General features: G+C 36.4%; 6 protein-coding genes across 6 annotated transcripts; 5 read left to right on the top strand and 1 right to left on the bottom strand.

Annotated features, from left to right (window-relative positions):
- Positions 1-142: 142 nt before the first annotated feature.
- LOC17892429 (F-box/kelch-repeat protein At3g16580) lies at positions 143-1,261 on the top strand. The gene is given in 1 exon segment (XM_023786935.1): positions 143-1,261. A coding segment is annotated over 1 exon segment (1,119 nt).
- A 2,141-nt stretch (positions 1,262-3,402) lies between these two features.
- On the bottom strand, positions 3,403-4,362 carry LOC17893692 (rapid alkalinization factor 23). The gene has a single exon (XM_006299512.2). It carries the CDS (start codon positions 4,072-4,074, stop codon positions 3,679-3,681), a length of 396 nt encoding a protein of 131 aa, XP_006299574.1. The 5' UTR covers positions 4,075-4,362; the 3' UTR covers positions 3,403-3,678.
- Positions 4,363-6,771: 2,409 nt separating this feature from the next.
- Positions 6,772-9,769, top strand: LOC17891063 (alanine--tRNA ligase). The gene is given in 10 exon segments (XM_006298580.2): positions 6,772-6,979; positions 7,087-7,233; positions 7,338-7,411; positions 7,413-7,451; positions 7,781-7,873; positions 7,965-8,067; positions 8,155-8,229; positions 8,785-8,880; positions 8,996-9,108; positions 9,491-9,769. Coding segments are annotated over 9 exon segments (792 nt in total). The 5' UTR covers positions 6,772-6,874; the 3' UTR covers positions 9,056-9,108; positions 9,491-9,769.
- Positions 9,770-11,287: 1,518 nt separating this feature from the next.
- On the top strand, positions 11,288-14,394 carry LOC17892026 (probable protein phosphatase 2C 40). Its single transcript, XM_006297242.2, has 4 exons — positions 11,288-11,529; positions 12,369-13,497; positions 13,586-13,850; positions 13,927-14,394. Exons 2-4 carry the CDS (start codon positions 12,403-12,405, stop codon positions 14,052-14,054), a joined length of 1,488 nt encoding a protein of 495 aa, XP_006297304.2. The 5' UTR covers positions 11,288-11,529; positions 12,369-12,402; the 3' UTR covers positions 14,055-14,394.
- Positions 14,395-15,303: 909 nt separating this feature from the next.
- Positions 15,304-16,979, top strand: LOC17893792 (UDP-glycosyltransferase 88A1). Its single transcript, XM_006299896.2, has 2 exons — positions 15,304-16,498; positions 16,594-16,979. The coding sequence occupies exons 1-2, from the start codon at positions 15,379-15,381 to the stop codon at positions 16,863-16,865; spliced, it is 1,392 nt and encodes a 463-aa protein (XP_006299958.1). The 5' UTR covers positions 15,304-15,378; the 3' UTR covers positions 16,866-16,979.
- A 142-nt stretch (positions 16,980-17,121) lies between these two features.
- On the top strand, positions 17,122-18,434 carry LOC17890987 (protein SRC2). Its single transcript, XM_006299369.2, has one exon. The coding sequence runs from the start codon at positions 17,287-17,289 to the stop codon at positions 18,337-18,339; it is 1,053 nt and encodes a 350-aa protein (XP_006299431.1). The 5' UTR covers positions 17,122-17,286; the 3' UTR covers positions 18,340-18,434.
- The last annotated feature ends 1,063 nt before the right edge of the window (positions 18,435-19,497 follow it).

Raw genomic sequence — 19,497 nt, 5'->3', positions numbered from 1 at the left:
AATAGTATATATCCAAATATTGAATTTTTTTATATATGAGTTGATATAATATACTTCACGAAAAATCGGCTAGAAACCCTAATTGTGATAAGTTAATATAAGTAGCGTAGTCAATCCAAAAGTTTCGACAAAAAAACCCCTGATGGCGCATGAGGAGAAGCTTCCATTTGAGTTGACTGAAGAAATACTCTCTCGTGTCCCACAAAACTCTCTTGTTCGCTTCCGATCCGTATCAAAACAATGGAACGCTCTCTTCGACGATAGGACCTTCATCAACAACCACAAGAAGACGTTTCGATTCATTTTAACAACCAAATACAAAATCTATTCAGTAAGCATCGATCCCAAGATAGAGGTGCGTGACTTAACCTTGGATATTCCCGGTTTAGAATCTCAGATACCTAAAAACTTGGTTGATTGCGATAAATTATTGCTATGTGACATGGAGAAAGGAGCTGCCGTTTGGAACCCGTGGCTGAGACAGGCTAGATTGATCAACCAGGATTTAGACCAAACTCAAATTCAATCTTATGGCATAGGATACAACAACAAAGGGAGTTACAAGGTCGTTGCTTCTTGTGGTCGGAAGTAAGACCCTACTAAGAGCTTGGTGACTATCCATGACTTTGCCTTAGATGCGTGGAAAGATCGTAGGGAGTCAGTGCCTGGACTAAGATCTGCTACATTACACACCACAAGGGGTGTCTCGTTGAATGGAAATTTGTATTGGGTTTGTTACTATGACAAGACTGATCCTGTTTATCACCTAACTAAATTCAACTCTTGCAGCGAAAGATTCTTCCGGTTTTGTTATCTAAATTGTGGGACGACAAATTTTCTTAAGGATGTTCTTGTCCTCAGGGTTTTTAATGGAGATCGGTTTTCGTTGTTAAAGCAATGCCATGCAACAAAGAAGATTGAGATTTGGGTGAACAAGTACAAGATTAATAGTGAACTTGATAATGAAGAAAATATGGAGTGGATAAAGTTCATGGAAATGTCAAGTCCTAACTTGCCGGATTTGGTAGAAACCAGATTCAACTCTCCGCCAAGTTACTTCATTGAAGATAAAAGGCTTGTTGTGTGCTCATGCGACGAAACTGGTCGGGCTTGGATCTATGTTTTGGGGCAAAATAAGTTGATCAGTAAAACTCAAATACATTCTCTGACGGATCTTTGGCCTTCGCATTGTACCTTTATTCCCAGTTTGGTACCGGTTCCTCGAGGTGGACGTGAAGAAGTAGCGGAATTACAAGTTTGATTTTATTAATTTTTTGGCTTTACGTTAGGTTTGTTGAGGAAGTTAAAATTTATTTGGATTTTGGTGTTTTCTACTCACAATACATCTTCTTTATTTTGCTAATTTCTCTTTCTTTGTTTGCTGTTTTGGCAAAATAAATTCTTAATGTTAGTTTTTTCTTAGACCAAGCTATGGAGAGAATGTTTAAGGACTCAGTAACTCTCGTGGTCCTGGCTTTGATGCGCAAGTAATATTCTTTCTAAAAAAATTGTTAGCTTTGTCGTTTAATTTGGTCAAATAATATTTACGTACTAAGCTGGTTTTGTTCAGATTTGCATATATTTTATTAGCTTTGAGGGTTTTCTAGTCGGGGTTTAATTTCGTGGTTTGTTTTGCATAACGCTAGTATTGTTGCATGTATGATCGTTAACAAATTAACATAATGACACTGTTATAAATGATATTTTCTTCTTCCCTTCTTTTTGTTTCAATCGATTATCAATTACGTACCTCTTGGATGTTCTCATTTACATAATGACACTGTTAGATTCTTATTTTTATTTTTTCTTCTAAATATGTAGAATAACATATTGTGCCTCTTATTCAGGTTTAAAACGGGTTACACAGCTGATTATTATCAAGCTTAATTAGCAGCATTTTTCCCAAGAAAAACACTTTGAAGTTCTTTGGAGACATGAATTTATGATATTTGGTTAATTTAAGGATTAAGTTTGTACTTAGTAGACCAATCGTAAGAGTAAGAGACTAATGAATGGTTAAATTAGAACGGGTGATGTATGTATTAAAAGCAATGGCCAGGGGTTGGGTCGCGGTCTGACTCTATCGCTAGAGATAGCTCAGAGAAGTCTAGTGGTCCTCCAAAGAGTCGTTTGCTTGATCTATACTCAGCATTAGAATCCCAATCTCGTCTAAATGTTGACATATATATGAATAGGTGGTAGGTAATAGAACTCGTCCAAAATATATAAATATGTTCGCTGATCCCAAAAGAGAAAAAGAAAAAAAAGAAGAGTCACTGCCAGCTGCAAAAATCTGATGTGATGGCCATTTAAATCAGCCAAAAGAAATATTTGTTTTTGAACGAAGCTATTTTGCAAAGAGAGAATTTGTTACAAGGATATGGCCATATGGGAAAGCTAAGTCCGCGTGAGAATGGTGAGGAAGATGTCCTTGTCGTTTCTTGTTCGTATGCACACGATATAGAGACATCGGAACTTCCATTATGCATATAAATTATACAAGTATACTGTATACAACTATGAGAGATGCATTATTGCATCAAATATTTACAATATAACGATCGGGTGATGAGATTGTTTGCTTGTTGGCTGTCCCATGAGGGATGGGATGGGATGGGATGGGATGAGATGTGGTCCAAACATTGTGTTACTTTCTAAAACATATTGTATCTTTTTTTTGTTTATATGTTAAAGATGTGACAAGAGGAAGTATAAGGCCCATTCGATTAAATCAGCAATAAATTGAACTGTTGCTGCGATATTTATTAAATTGTTTCTCATATGGGTCCTAAAGTCCTAACATAATGTAAGTATGTAACGTTTCACCCTTTTTATATATATTTAAGTAATATTGGTCAATTTCGTTAATCACGAAGAGCTTATGTGTTTGGCTTTATAGGTGAAGTGAAGGAGTCCCCGTGACAACAAATTTCATATATATAGTGTGTGTGCAAAAGAAAATGTATATCATCACCAAATTAAAAAAAATATATATATAAAATATGATTACAGATTGATACTATTAAGTATTATCCTATATGGGGCTACACGTGTGGGTTAGCTCTGCCGAAAGGGGTGCGTGAAAAAGAGCTGGCTTTTAGTTGGCTCCCAACCATATCCTATCATCATCATCATCGAGCCTCTTTTATTTCTTCCCATATCAATAACAAATATTATTATTTTTTATTTTGCTATAGCGATAGTATATACTTCCCCATATGAAAACTTTCTTTTTTATATATTTTTTCTAGCATCTTTGTATTTTTTTTCCCTACGGGCACATGCATGCACCCATGAATACGATCCATATATTATTATACGAATTACCTGGCTATCAATATTCCATTTAAATATAAAAAATTACTTCCACATACTGATAACTATCAATTATTCCATATAATGTACTTATTCCATAATATTTTTCTGGTTTATGTATGTAACAAACTTACATTAACAACATAGATATATATTCTCAGAAACATTTACATAGTATATAAATTTTTATGTGTAACGTAACTCTAATGGCATAATGAACGAACTTAGATATAATAAATAAACCGGCAAAAAAAAAAGAGAAGAAGAAGAGAAGTTTCTGAAAAATTATATATCTCAGAAGAAAAGAAAAAAGAATTTTATAGAAAAGAAAAAAAGAAGAAGAAGAAAGAGTTACAAGAAGATTCAGCGCCGGCAGCGAGTGATGACGCTGCAGCCACGACGGTAAGGGTTGGCCTGAGCTCCACGTCTGCAATTGTAGTAAGATGCGCCGCGACGCGAGCAAGGAACAGTGTTTCTCCTCAGCGCACCGTAGCTTATGTACCTCCTCGTTGCTAATATCCGCCTGTTGATCTCCGAGTCCATCTCGAACTCCGCTCCCATTCCTCCTCCTCCGCTGAATAGATCTCCCTCGGCGGAAACAGAGCACTCTGCTATAGAACCGCGGCACTCTGTCTCGAACGGAGGGAAATCTCCGGACAGTTCGACGGACTGAGAAGAAACCGCGACGGACCAGTACTGGACGGTGAGAATGACTAGAATCGCGAATATCGCCGCCGTGGTTACGGAGAGTCCTCTCATTTTTAGTTTTTTTTACTTTGTAGCCACAAACAGAGTTTGAAGAAAGAGAAGAGAAGAGAGAGATAAAGTAAAGGTTTTTAAAAAGAGAAGAAGCTTTCATAAACACCACTGGAAGATGAGAATAATTACGGATTATACCACTTGACTTTTTTTATCTATTATAAGGATGGATGGTGTCGTAAATAAGACAGCTTTTTACAAGTGGGGCTTTGGTTAGCTTCAGATCTAAGTATGGTTTTAATGCCCTTAAGTTTGTCTGATGGCGACACCATCCACTAATTTATCATCATCTTCTTCGTCACATTTTACAGTTCTTAATTTTCTTATGCAGCAGCATATAGTTAATACTCAAATCAAATCATGCAAATTTTGAAGAAATATTATCGATTTTTCTTATGTAGTTATGCCATTATGCTATATTACTTTTTGCATATTTTTCAACGCTTCAAGATACTAGCAAAGTTTTTTTTTTTTGGAAAAATAGTAGTACAAAGGTAGATATAAATATAGGGGAATTTTGTCTTCTATGCCAGTTTTGAAACTCAATCTTCTCTAAATGCCATTTTTGAAAGCTTCTTTCAAATCCTGCCACAAAGATTTTAGTATGGACGATTTTGCCCTCAGGCAAATGTTTTGAAAAAAACAAAATCAAAATAAAAAAGAAATCTTATCCACAAGATCTGGTCCACTAGATCTGGTCTACGAGATCTGATCCGACATAACTATTTCGAGTCTAGTCCACCAAAATTGGTTCGTCTAATGTTTTCCATCTATAGAGAAATGAATCTTGTCCACCATAAACGCATCACTTGTTTTATCATGTGGTCCGTCGAATCAGATCCAATTGAACTGTCAGTCGAAACAAGTCTATCATAACTAGTTTTTGTCTGCCGGGAATGGTTTGCCACAACTTGTCCATCGTAACTGGTCTATTTGGTCCGCCGGAACTGGTTATAGTTCGTCGGAACTGTCTATGGTCCACTTGAAATGGTCTGCAAAATCTGGTCTATCGGAACTCGTTTATTTGGTCTGTCAGAACTGGTCCGTCGAATCTGGTCTGCGAGAACTCGTTATAGTTCACCAGACTATGGTCTGCCGGAACTCGTCCGCCGGAGTTCTGGTCGAAACTCGTCCGCCGGAGTTCTAGTCGAAACTCGTCCACCGGAGTTTTGGTCAATTGGAACTGGTCCGCCGGAATTAGTCCGATGGATCTGGTCTGCCAGAATTAGTTCGCTGGATCTGGTCCGTCAGAATTAATCCACTGGATCTGGTCCGCCGAATTTCATCTGCTGGATCTGGTCCGCCGGAATTCGTCTGCTAGATCTGGTCCGCCGGAATAGCTTGTTATTGGAAGAAGAAAAAGAAGATGAAGAAAAAGAAAGAGATAATTATTGAAAAAGAGAAAAATTAGGTTTTAGAAATTTCATTGATGAGAGGGCACCGGAAGTGGCTATGCTCCGCCGGAGTTTGTCCGCCGGATTTGTCTACCGGATTTGTCCGCCGGGGTTCGTCCGTCGGATCTGTTCTACTAAAACTATTTGTTGTTGGAAGAAGAAAAAGAAGATGAAGAAAAAAGAGATAATGAAAGAAAAGGAAAAGGGTAACATGGTCTTTTTACATTGGATATATGGCATGTTTTGAAAAGAGTTATGAAAAATGACATTTTATAGAAGATTTGGCACTGTACATGGCATTCCCCAGAATTTTCTCTAAATATAGAACGGATTTACTTCCATGATTTGAGATTATTTCAAAGGAAAAAAGAAAGGTTTTTATACTACTGAAATGCCAACATATACTAATGTAACATCTATCATGTATGGCTCATATTTGTGATTTGTTTACTTCATCAAAATGGACGGTATAACCAATTTTAGTTTTTATTTCTTTTAAAAAATATGGACATTATTAAAACGATATTAGGCGCAGCGCCACGCCGCCACAAAGCAAAATTTCATGAAAATGGAAAAATTACTAGTTTTCAAGAAGGATTGGATTTGGACCCATCACCCACCGGGACTTGAGCTATATATTTTGGATTTGTTTAAGTTATAATAATCCAAAATTTTTATGTTTTTATTCAGTCGTTCGCACCAATTTACGCGTTTTCCCTAATTAGGATATGATTCAAACAATACCTATGATTTTTCAGTATGAATTTGAATGACTCTTCAAAATAAGAGAAATATCCTTAGATACTATAATTTTATTTTTCCTCTGAATCTATTATAATTCCTTTTTTCTAAAAATACTATTAAATTTTTATTTTTCTAACACTACTATAAATATAAAAAGTTGAATTTGTGTAAATTTTTTTTTATGTATGGGTTAACTATTTATATTTAGGGTATAGTTTCGGAGGTAGAAAGATTTGGGATTTAGGATTTATAAATTAGTTTAAAATGTTAAAATGTTAAATTTTAGTTTTATAGTATTTTTAGAAAAATTGTATTTTAGTAGTAATATATATGACTCTTTTCTTTTTGTGCAAATATATATATATATATATATATATATATATATATATATATATATATATATATATATATATATATATATATATCTTATGTATTATCATTTGCAAGAAATTGCAAACACAGTGTAGCAGTAAAAAGGCCCAAATAATGAAGGCCCAACCATAAATATCTGAAAATGTGGCAAATATACGCAGGAAATATCAAAGTTTTTGAATAGTTTGCTATTTTTTACTTTTCTTCGTTGACTGTTGACCGGAGTCGTCCAGAGGTTCTTCAATTTCAGTATATGTACTTTTCCGGTCACTCGCTCGTTCACCACCGTGATGAAACCGTCGGAATCCACCATGGATTTTCCTCCGACGAAGCTTAATTATCATGTAGACATGTTCAATCTTCAATCTCAATCCAGATTCCTCTCCTTGTACAAGGTCCGTTCTCTAGATAAGTAGATAGTAACCATTCTTTCGAGCTCTTCGACGTCGGCTTCAATGCTGAATCCTTCATATTTTTTCTATGTTATCGTATATGATCTCAGGCGCAAGATGGACGCACAGCTCTGATATTGGATTCGACGGTGTTTCATCCGCAAGGTGGCGGCCAGCCGTCAGACACCGGTTTCATCGAATTCTCCGGTTTGGATTTCAAGTTTTCCGTTCAAGATGTTCGATCGAAAGACGGAATTGTAAGTTTTAATTTGATTAATTGCTTAGTGTAAATGATGGTTTTCTCGTTTGTCCGGAATTTTTATATAATGTTTGTGTGTTCCCTTTTTACAAAAAATCGTAGGTTCTCCATTACGGGGTTTTCGAAGGTTTATCAAATCCTGGAAGTACAATGGATATTGAGAAAGGGAAAGAAGTTAATTGTTGTTGATGAATCAAGGCGCAAACTCAATTCCAGGCAAGTAAATCAATGTTGATTGAATTTGATTAGAGAAGGCTAGCTTAGTGTAGTTCTACAGGAAGAGGAATAGTTTAATGCTTGGTTGCAGTTTTGGCAGTCATCACCAGATAAGTTGATGCAGTTTCGTAACCTGCTTGTTGAAATCTCAGAAAACTTTAAACATAGGCTTGTCTAAGACTGTTCCCAGTGTTATGCGTGATGATGACATGATAGGAACGACGTTTCTGAAATATTGATTTTGAGTTGTGCAGGTTTTAGCTCTTGCATTTTTCATTGTCGTTTGTTCCTGGAATTTATCTTTGAAGTTAATATTTGTTCATGATCAGGTTGCACTCGGCTGGACACTTGCTAGATATGTGTATGCAGAAAGTTGGGTTAGGACATTTGGAGCCTGGAAAAGGTTATCACTTTCCAGACGGGTAAGAATTCTCATTATAGGATTTGTCATCCTTGCAAATTTTGTTAAACATAGTGAAAAATAATACGGTTATCTAACTACATTGCCATCAGTCCTTTTGTGGAATACAAAGGGAGCGTTTCACAGGATAAATTACTGGTGAAGCAGAAAGAGTTGGAGGCAGAAGCTAACGAACTGATAACCAAAGGAGGAAAGGTTAGTCCTTAGAGTCAGTTTATCATAGGTTGATTCCTCTGATTTTGTGTTAGACTTCTTAATTATGATTCTTTTGCCCTGTATAAGGTTGATGCTGCTATATTACCCTATGAAGAGGCATCTGTGCTTTGTGGTGGCAGTCTTCCTGATTATATTCCTAAGGTATATGCCAATATAGATCTTATTCCTAAATCCTTATTATTTTCCTTCCATTGCAAATAAACCTCGGGCGTCCAGCTTACAGAGTTATTTTTTTCCTCTTAGACATACTTATTATGACGTGAGTTCTTATAGGAGTAACAATGTGTATCTTTAGGCTTTAGCTACATCAAATTTTGCAATAAGTCATATATAGAGATTTTTAGAAAAGTGATATACATATATTTGGATTTGTAAAATAAATTGTAGCCATGGATAGATGAACCAATTGCTGTATCAATTCTTTGCTATTTGCGTGTTTTTTAGCCATCAATTTGGTATGTGTTAGTGAAAGGGAGCACTTTAGAGAAGAACCCTATTTCTGGAGTAAGCTAGTCAGATGACACTAACAGAATGTCTCGATGTATTTGCTTTCAAACTAAATTCCTTGAAAGATGATTTTGTGCTTGAAGCAGTCAGTATCACCACCAGTTTAGTTTTGTATTTGATTTCTGAATTGGAATTCTTAACATGGAGAAATATTTCGAACTCAAACTTCTGTATTTGCTTACCTTGCAGGGCAGCACTCCCCGGATCATAAAATTAGGTGACAACCCCGGGTGTCCTTGTGGTGGGACACATGTCTCCGATATATCTGATATCATAAACATGAAGGTACACATCCTATATACTCTACCAGTAGATATCTTTTCTTTTTGTGGTTTCCTTCTTTTGCCTTGTGTTTTCCAAAACTACATGGTTCCGCGTGTTTCCTTTGTTGTATTTTAAGATCACACAGATGAGAACAAAGAAAGGAATGACGAAAGTTTTCTACACCATTGCATCTTGATACTTCACTTATTGGTTCCAACATCCATGCTAATATGTAGACAATAAGCCAAGGTAATCCTCAGCACCCATTTCTTGTTGATTTTGTGATTTCATCAACGAAAAACATAAGTAGTCCAATTACTTCTAAGCCTAAGCTGAATTTGTTTTTACTGTTAGTCCCTGAACAAGCCTAGGTTATTAAATTCTCAGTCTATACATACATAGTATTGTCTCGATAAGATATAAGCAAAGAAAAAAATCCCAGGTTATGTGGTTTTTAAGAGACGTATTAGGAGGAGCTTGCACTAGATGCACATAAGACAACAGCTAATATATTGTCGAAAAAAAAAATAGCGGTGATAAAAAGACAAACAGAGATGTATCATATTCATTGTAAACTGCCGAGAAACGGGTACGTTAGCTAAATGGAATTATCATTGAATGTCATTTTCAGGAAGGGGAATTAAAGTGACGACTACTGTTTTGATCAGTTGGCTTCAACAGCAAGCAGCCTCTCCTGTGGTTCAACAGCCACAAATCAGTATTATTTTTTTGTGGGTATTTATCAATCTATTAAAATGACTCTCTCTATCATTGATAAGTCGTATATGATATCTTGATGATGTGATATGATCTTCCCACTCAACCTCTTTCTATACTGACTCTTTTAATTGGTATTGTAGAATCATACATTACCGGACATTTTTATAATATAACCTAACTCGTGCATCGATTTGGTTTGCCTGTTTGGTATTTTACTATTTACCTTAGATAAGCCACAAGTTACTTTTGGTTTTGACGGTGAGTTTTGACCAAAACCGAAACAGTATCGTTGAGTTTTGACGTTTGGTCATTATCGGTTAAAGGTTTGTACCTGTCTGCGGTTTGTGTGACTTTTTTGAATATGTAAAAAATCGAAACTGATTTTTCCAGGTGACGGCATAGGCTAAATTTAACCAAGTCAAATATTCGATAAAAGTAATGAATACTTTTTATGTGTTGCTTCTCGATAGGATTTCACAACTTTGGATTAAACTGTATATAATATGGTCAGAGGTACAAACAAAAATTGTTAGATCTGCTCCCTTAATTTGCGTCATGCCGTCACCTAACTCATTAATAACATTCTCGATCTTTTTTTGCCTACCGCTTCTTAATAAATTAAATACTCATTGTAATTGTAATTGTATTGTAATCTAAATGATAATTATTTGATTACTTCCTCTACGTCTCTGTTCGCGGCAACTATGATATTACGCTACGTCGACGTCTAGAATTGTATGTAGCATAGTACCCCCAAACAATCAGATTTTCTTGAACGTCACTATTTTTAAGTTATTTAATTAAGTTATCCATAAAAACTAAATTGCAATATTTTAAAGAGAAATAAATTACTAGTCTGACTTTGATATGAACAAATTACGAAATAAGCGCTGTGTTCCAAACAAAATCCGCGATCCTATTATCTCTGAGAGAAAAAAATAAAAAAATCTATAGTTAATATTTCTGAATTATCACATTCTAATTTTAAAAATTTGCTATAGACTCTATTAGTGAAGATGTGGGTAAAATTGCATAGGATGATAGGATAATATTAATTAGTGATATTATGTTATACCCTTACCTCTTGCAATATAAAATCGAATTATATATTGGTTCTTTGAGTAATCCAAGAAAAATAATAGAAGGATAAATTGAATAAAAATATAACTCAAATACAGGTAGGGATCTGAGGATGACATCATCAGATAAAATGTCAACTAACTCACTTATTATTATTGCCCTCAATTTCATATATATATTTTTTTTTTTGAGAATTTACATCGTTCACGCCTAAAATATCTCTTTGATATATTCTTTCTGATAAAGTTTTGAATTTCGTTTTTTTTTTCGGTAAAGAAGTTATAAATTTCGCGTAATTTATTTGGTGAAGAATTATTGATACTAAAAGTAATTTAGTTATGCAACATCACCAACAAAAAAATTATAATTAATCAAAAAAATTCTGAAAGGATCAAACAAAGAAAACTTCCAAAACATACTAAAATAGACCTCTATATACTTTCAACCAAGATACTAATGAAAACTTAGCATTATTATTGCTTCTGGTAAAGAAAAAAATAAATTAAACTTTCAAAGGAAATTAAAAAAAAAAAAAAAAAAGCAACGAATCAAAAACGAAAAAGGCGGAGAAAAACAAAAAGTGTGAAACAATAAAACAATATAAAGGGGGGAGAGATTATAGAGATATTTTTCAATACCCCAAAATTAGCAAAAACAAAAACATTCACTCTCTGTTAAACTCTTTGTCCTCCATCCATTTCCTTCTCTCTTTTCACTTCTCTCACTCGTTTTTTTTGTTCTTTATTCTCTTGCTGCCTGCGCCTTCCTTCTCCCCCGATTTGTTTCTTCCGACGACTCTGAGAGAGAGAGTTCTCTCCTCTTCTCTCTGATCCTTTCTGTTTTCTCCATCCGCGTGACTTTACGTTTAAGGTAAATATATATATATATCTCATCGTCAATGTCTGCTTCTTCTCGATTTCGTTTTTGTTCCGATTCATCTCGATTTAATTTTTTTCTTTTTTTATGTGTTCTGTCAATGGAATCCTTAATGTTTATGAAGATTTTTGGTTAATACAATCCACTTGTTAGATATATATATGATGATGAACACGGTGAATACTTTCAAAATTTTCTGATGAAACTAAATCTATATGTTGTGTCCTTTCCTCTGTTTCTGTGTTTTTTCTTTTTTTTTGAGATAGCTCTTGTCTGCAAAAACCAGTTTTTTTTATCTGAAACAACTTTTGTGGTCTGCATTTAATGGCGTCTTATGAAAAATGACCTTGTTTTTTTAAACTCTCACTTTTTAACTTATGTTAACTGTTCGTTATCTTGGCCCCATCTATCTTCACTTTCGATATGTGCTTAGACTCTCACCACGTATCTTTGTCTCTAAGGTCATAAAACCATCTAAATTTTGAAGTGGGTGTGTATAACTCTTAAGATTTAGTTCGGACTGTTGATGATAATTACAAAAAGTACAAAACTTGATTTGTTTTTTTGGATCCAAGACTTATAAGAACTCAAGTCTTGGTATGCCTGTTAGGTGTATAACTCTTAAGAGTATAGTTAGGACTTTTGATGATGATAACAAAATTACTAAACTTGATGGTTCTTTTGGATGGATCCAAGTCTTGGTATGACTGTTACTGTTTTTCCTGGTTAGTGGATCGTCTTTCTTATCTAGATTAATAAGAAAAGTGGTGTATTGATTCGTATTTGAAGCTTTTTATGAATCTGATTGAGTAAATGGATCTTTGTTGCTTCAGAACATATCAAGAAAGTGAAAGAAGAAGAAAAAAAATGCAGGAAGAGACAGATCCTTATGGTGAGATTGAGATAAGCTTTGGTTATCAGTGCAATAACAATAAGGTAGCGATTCCTGAAGATAGTGTTCCTGATGGCCGTGAGGTTCTTGCTGGGTTTAGGCTTCAAAAGACTAGCAGTTTCTCTTGTTTATCAGGAGCTGCTTTAAGCGGCAACCCGACCTTAGCCAATACGAATATCTGCAATGGAGTGATTGGTTCTGAGATCTTGCCTTCTCTGGATTCTCCTAAATCTTTCAGGAAAGTTCCATCTTCGCCTGCGCTTTCTAAGCTTGACATACTCTCTCCTTCTCTTCATGGGAGCATGGTGAGTCTAAGCTGCAGCTCGTCTACTAGCCCGAGTCCTCCTGATCCAGAATCTTGTTACTTGACATCATTGAGTTCTCCTTCTTCTGTGAATGAAGGGTTTCTTCTCTCTGCCATGGAACTTCAAGTTGCAGGAGGTGCTGCAGGTGAAGATAGGGTTCAGGCTGTCTGCTCTGAGGAGAATGGCTGGCTCTTTTGCGCTATCTATGATGGATTCAATGGAAGAGATGCTGCCGATTTCTTGGCTTGTACTTTGTATGAGTCCATTGTGTTCCATCTCCAGTTACTTGATCGCCAAATGAAGCAAAGCCTTACAAAGTCCGATGATGATGTCGAAAAGTTGGAATTGTTATCAAATATGAGTAAAATAGATTACTCTTCCTCTGATTTATTCAGACAAGGAGTGCTAGATTGCTTAAACCGTGCGCTTTTCCAGGCGGAAAACGATTTCTTAAGGATGGTTGAGCAAGAAATGGAAGAAAGACCGGACTTAGTATCTGTGGGATCCTGCGTTTTGGTCACTCTCCTTGTCGGGAAGGATCTCTACATCCTTAATCTAGGTGATAGCAGAGCTGTTCTAGCGACCTACAATGGAAATAAGAAGCTGGAAGCTGTTCAGCTCACAGAGGATCATACAGTTGATAACGAAGTCGAAGAAGCTAGACTCTTAAGTGAGCATCTTGATGATCCCAAAATCGTTATTGGTGGAAAAATCAAAGGAAAGCTTAAAGTTACTCGTGCTCTAGGAGTTGGTTACTTGAAGAAGGTATTAGTATTCTTATTATTATTAAGTTGATGGTTTTATTATACTTAGAAGAAAAAATAGCAAATAGATCGTCTCCATTAAATTGCAGGAGAAATTAAACGATGCACTCATGGGAATTCTCCGCGTTCGTAACCTTTTGAGCCCGCCTTACGTCTCAGTGGAACCATCGATGAGAGTTCATAAGATAACGGAGTCAGATCACTTTGTTATAGTTGCAAGTGATGGTTTGTTCGATTTCTTCAGCAACGAGGAAGCCATTGCACTTGTACATTCCTTCATTTCTAGTAATCCGTCTGGTGATCCAGCTAAGTTTCTACTTGAACGTCTTGTAGCTAAAGCTGCTGATCGCGCTGGTAACAAGCTTTTTGTCATGTTTTACTTCAGTGAATCTGCAAATTTCATTAACTAAATAACTAAACTTTGATACAGGCTTCACGTTGGAAGAGTTGATGAGTGTTCCTGCTGGTCGGAGACGGAGGTATCATGATGACGTGACTATAATGGTCATCACTCTCGGTACCGATCAACGTACTTCAAAGGCTTCTACGTTCGTGTGATTTTGATGATGATGGCGAGAAAATGTTAAATTGTATAATTAGTCTTATTGATCTTATTTAAGACTCTGGGAACTGGCTGGTATTATTATTTCAATTCAATGTATATATTATTGTAGTTCTTGGGATTTTCAATGGCTATAGAGAGAGCCTAAAATTCATCAGGTTGTATCGTGTCGGCCTTAGTCATGTGTTCTGTTTTGGGTTTTTAGTCGGTTTGGTTTGTTTACCAAGGATGTTGTAGGAGATGTTCTTAACTAGGATTTTTTTTTTTTTTTTTTTTTTTTGGTCATTACAGATGTTCTTAACTAGCTCTGTTCTATGGATTCCTGTAATTTATCAATCTCCACGAAACGACGTCGTCGAAGCTTGACTTGCCATTTACATCACCGGTCTGTATTATTTGTACATCGGTTACTTTGTGTTTTTATGTAGGATTTGCAGTATCAGAGAGGAGGATTCTTACTCTGTTGTCCATGTTAAGAATTCCAATTCAGAAATCAAATACAAAACTAAACTGGTGGTGATACTGACTGCTTCAAGCACAAAATCATCTTTCACGGAATTTAGTTTGACAAAGAAATGATTTGTCGTTGCTTTGTGATTTAGTACAATCAATGACAAAGAAAAATTTGTCACTTGTGTGATTCCATGGACTTCTTTGTTGTGGACTTAGCCTTTTCTTTGCATTACCGGATTCATATTCTTAATTAAACATTATATAATTCTTTGAAACTGTATTATCCTCACAAAATTCACCTAATATTCTTTGAAACTACATGATCCACCTAATATTACATAAAAGTATTTTAGAGTTTAGCATTATATTTTTCGAATTTTGTAAAAGGATAGGTTATTAATCTAAAATTTATTAAATTGCATCATAATATATATACAAGCATTTAAGGAAGAGTAAACAGATATTATAAAGTTTTGAGCAAAACCAAACTACTGAATAAGGAAAGCAAATACCGAGTGGAATTAGAGGCACAATACAATGTATAATAAACTCATGATTCTGGAAGCAGCAAATCTGAATTAGGTGGGATACGAGGATCATCAATCAATGAAGAACATGTTTACTTAAAACTGTTGTTTGTCAAATGTTGATTCGTCCATCTATGTCTATGAAGGCTCGCCTTTACAATTGATTGGTCCATCTTGGTTTGTTTTTTCGTCCAAGGAATAATTTAATAATGACAATGACAAATATACTTTGTACTCAAAAGAGCCGTATGTGATTTATAAACCGTCCCTTATCATCATTTTCCACTTTATAACATTCTTGGGGACAAAGTTCACTCACACCAACAACTAAAGAGTAACCATGGAAAAACAAAATGCTATAGTTTTGTATCCATCACCGCCTATAGGTCACTTAGTGTCCATGGTTGAGTTAGGCAAGCTCATCCTCTCCAAAAACCCATCTCTCTCCATCCATATCATCTTAGTTCCACCACCTTATCAGCCGGAATCAACCGCCACCTACATATCCTCCGTCTCCTCCTCCTTCCCTTCAATCACCTTCCACCACATCCCCACTATCACATCACACTCCTCCAAAACCTCACCAAAACATCACGAGTCACTCGTCCTAGGAATCCTCCGTTCCAGCAACCAAAACGTCCATAATACTCTGCTATCCATCTCCCTTGCATTCAACCTCCGTGCCATGATTATTGACTTCTTCTGCACGGCCGTGCTTGAAGTCACCGCCGATTTCGCGTTCCCGGTCTACTATTTCTTTACCTCCGGAGCCGCTTGTCTCGCCTCTTTCTTCCATCTCCCGACTCTCGACGAAACTACAGCCGGACAAAACCTCAAAGACGTCCACACGCTCCTCAACATACCCGGCGTTCCTCCCATCAAAGGCTCCGATATGCCTAAACCGGTGCTTGAACGCGGCTATGATGTGTACGATGCTTTCATATTGTTCTCTAAAGAGCTCTCAAAGTCTTCAGGGGTCATTATCAACACATTTGACGCATTAGAGAACAGAGCCATCAAGACCATAACAGAGGAGCTCTGTTTTCGAAATATCCATCCAATAGGACCGATCATTGTAAACAGAAGAACCGAAGACAAGAACAATAACAAGGAAGTCTCTTGTCTGAGTTGGCTCGATTCGCAGCCGGAAAAGAGTGTCTTGTTCCTATGTTTCGGGAGCTTAGGTTTGTTCTCAGGAGAACAGCTAAAAGAGATTGCTCTTGGATTAGAAAAGAGTGGACATAGATTCTTGTGGGTGGTGCGTAATCCACCCGAGCTACAAAACCAGACAGAACCGGATTTAAAATCCCTCTTACCGGAAGGATTCTTAAACCGAACCGGAAACAGAGGAATGGTCGTCAAATCATGGGCTCCGCAAGTTCCGGTTTTGAATCATAAGGCCGTTGGCGGATTCGTCACTCATTGTGGTTGGAACTCAATTCTTGAATCTGTTTGCGCCGGTACATATTTCAATTATATAGTTATTATTTTACGTGTGTGTATTATGATTCAGTTTGGTTAATTACTTAATTCAATTGGTTTGCCATGATAATAGGTGTACCGATGGTTGCATGGCCTTTGTACGCCGAGCAGAGGTTTAACAGAGTAGTGATTGTGGATGAAATAAAGATTGCGATTCCGATGAATGAATCGGAGACGGGTTTCGTGAGCTCGACGGAGGTGGAGAAACGCGTCCAAGAGATAATGCAGGATGGTCCGGTTAGGAAGAAAACCAACGAAATGAAGAACGCAGCCGAATCAGCCTTGACTGAAACCGGTTCGTCTCATGCCGCGTTGACTACGCTACTCCAGTCGTGGTGCCCATAATAATGAATCTCTCAAGTCCTTCTTCTAATATCAATTAATGGTTCAAGTTAAGTCTTGTAGTCTAGTATCGAATTATATCAAAAAACATTCCGCATTCATGAAAATTTGGGTTCATTACGGGAAAAAAAAACAACAACTGGTGCAATGCAAAATAAGACCAAACACTGAGATAACACGTGTCAAAAAACTGTTGAAAATAAACGGCTAAGATTGATTGTGTATATAGCTAAGGAATCTTCTACTGTCCACGAGATATACACATCTGTGGTTTTTGCTAAGCTTCAGTTACATAAATATTAATATTACGCGTTACAACAAAATATTAATACATTTCCAATTTAGACGGAAACAACAATTATCTATCTATCTATCTCCTTCTTCTTCTGTTCTGTTGTTCAATCTCTCTTTCTCTGTCTTAGCAATGGCGAATCTGACCTTAGAACTCAACATTTACTCTGCAAAAGATCTTGAAAATGTCAACCTTATCACCAAAATGGACGTATACGCCGTCGTTTCGATCAACGGCGATGATCCTCAGAAGAATCTTAAGGAGAAAACTCCGATCGATCGAACCGGTGATTCTGAGCCTACATGGAACCACGCCGTTAAATTCTCCGTCGATCAGAGGCTAGCTTATGAAGGGCGTTTGATCCTCGTCGTGAAACTGGTCTGCGATCGGATCTTCGGCGACAAAGATCTCGGAGAAGTCAAAGTCCCGGTGCTCGAGCTTCTCCATGGCTCTGCGCCTCCGTCGTTTAACGGTAACGGTCAGGGGATGATGAGATTTGTTACGTATCAGGTGAGAACTCCCTGTGGGAAAGGTCAAGGCTCGCTGACTTTTTCGTACCGGTTCGATTCACCGACGTTTAAACCGGATTCACCGGTTTCTTCATCGTCACCGGTTTACTCGAATCCGATTCAGACAACTCCTGATTTGCCAGCGACGACGATTTATCCTCCTCCGCCATCGTCTGAATCTAGTTTCTATCCACCACTGTCGTCAATCGAACATCCGCCACCGTCGTCTCAGCCGCAAGGATACTCAGCACCGCCGTACCCGTACCCGAACCCGTACCAATACGATTCTCATTATTCGGAACAGCCAAACACCATTTACCCGCCGCCTCCGTCACCCTCCGCCTCGAGTTTATATCCTCCGCCGTATTACAGTATTTCACCGCCGCGGCATCAATTATATCCGCCGCCTCCCGGTCATTCGTACCACCAAATGCAACCGACACAGTCATTTCACGGGTATGCGCCGTCGTCTACGCAGAATCAGCACGGTTATATATATCCTCCGCCGCCACAGACATCAGGATATGGATACGGTAGTCCGACAACGCAAGCGCCGCCGAAGAATAATAATAATAAAACAGGGCTTGGGATTGGTATGGGAGCTGGGCTTTTGGGAGGAGCATTGGGTGGGCTCGTACTCGGCGATTTAGTGTCTGACATTGGCTTTGATTTTTAATACTTAAAAAAATAAATTCTTGCTTAAAAAACAGAAAAAATAAATAAATAAATGTTTACAATTTTGATTACAAATAATAACGCTGGATCATATCATTCTGTTTGAACAAAAAAAAAAAAACTGAAAAATTTGTGCTATAGCTTGGGAAAAAATAAAATTGTGCTATAGCGTGAAAAAAAAAAACTGAAAAAAATTACGGGGTTAGTTAATTAGTACTCATGTGTTTTTGATTGTGTTGTGTTTTTGGTGCATGTATGCGTGTCTAGGCATCAAAGCTATTAGGGCAACTAATCACTTGTGCCTAACATCAAATTCATCGTTAGTGAAGATTAAACGGAATACCAACAAATGAGATAACACAAGAAGACTATTACTCTATTAGTATTTATCGACTGATTACTTACTTAATACTTTTTTCATCAAAATAAGATTATATTAGATAATTATGAAAATCGTAATACAACTGATCTCTTAGCGGTGGATTCAAAAATTCAGAATAAAAAGAGATCAAATTACAACCATTGACACGATTGTGTTTTATTTTTATGCTATGGTCATGTTGACTATCAAAATTTCTGTCGTTATATGTTTTTTTTATATATGTTCGTAAAGATTTATTTATTAAAATAAAGAAAAAATAACTACAAAAGTGAACTTATTACCCAGCTTCTGAAGATTTTAGATATGTTGTATGTTTCCAAGCTTAAATTTTAATTGGGGTACATAATAGAGACCTAATATATAACAAAGGTCAGTGAGGTGTACGCCAATATATGATTCGCATTTGTTTTTCCTTTTTTTTTTTCTTTTTTTTGCCTAGTTTTTCCTTTTTTTTTTCTTTTTAATGAAAAATCTTTAAAGATTCTTATTTTAACATAGATGTTTAATTTGTTTTCTTTTATCCCTTGTGAGGTAGTTACTCTTACTTTGCCTTTTTCTTCATTTTTTTAGCTAAACTGATAAAATATTTGGTAAAAACATTTTGGAGTGCCAATGACCAAATTTGTATAAAGATGATACTATACGCATTACATCAATATATAGATACACATATACAGTGTCTACTATAGTTAAATATCTTGATTAAAAAAAAACCAAAGAAATAAGGAAAGATGTATTATTGATTGCAAATACATCAAAACTAACCCTTTTGACGAT

The sequence above is a fragment of the Capsella rubella genome, unplaced genomic scaffold (genome assembly GCF_000375325.1).
Source record: "Capsella rubella cultivar Monte Gargano unplaced genomic scaffold, Caprub1_0 scaffold_3, whole genome shotgun sequence".
Lineage (NCBI taxonomy): Eukaryota > Viridiplantae > Streptophyta > Magnoliopsida > Brassicales > Brassicaceae > Capsella > Capsella rubella.
The sequence above is the reverse complement of the archived record's forward strand: the minus strand, read 5'-3'. Positions and strand labels throughout refer to the sequence as shown.

Excerpts from the sequence above, each read along its gene's own strand:
- LOC17890987 (XM_006299369.2), top strand. The coding sequence starts at position 17,287 with ATGGCGAATCTGACCTTAGAACTCAACATTTACTCTGCAAAAGATCTT.
- LOC17893692 (XM_006299512.2), bottom strand. The coding sequence starts at position 4,074 with ATGAGAGGACTCTCCGTAACCACGGCGGCGATATTCGCGATTCTAGTC.
- LOC17892026 (XM_006297242.2), top strand. The coding sequence starts at position 12,403 with ATGCAGGAAGAGACAGATCCTTATGGTGAGATTGAGATAAGCTTTGGT. Across the intron at positions 13,498-13,585 it reads GAGTTGGTTACTTGAAGAAG|GAGAAATTAAACGATGCACT; the intron begins GTATTAGTATTC and ends ATTAAATTGCAG. Across the intron at positions 13,851-13,926 it reads TAAAGCTGCTGATCGCGCTG|GCTTCACGTTGGAAGAGTTG; the intron begins GTAACAAGCTTT and ends ACTTTGATACAG.
- LOC17893792 (XM_006299896.2), top strand. The coding sequence starts at position 15,379 with ATGGAAAAACAAAATGCTATAGTTTTGTATCCATCACCGCCTATAGGT. Across the intron at positions 16,499-16,593 it reads TCTTGAATCTGTTTGCGCCG|GTGTACCGATGGTTGCATGG; the intron begins GTACATATTTCA and ends CCATGATAATAG.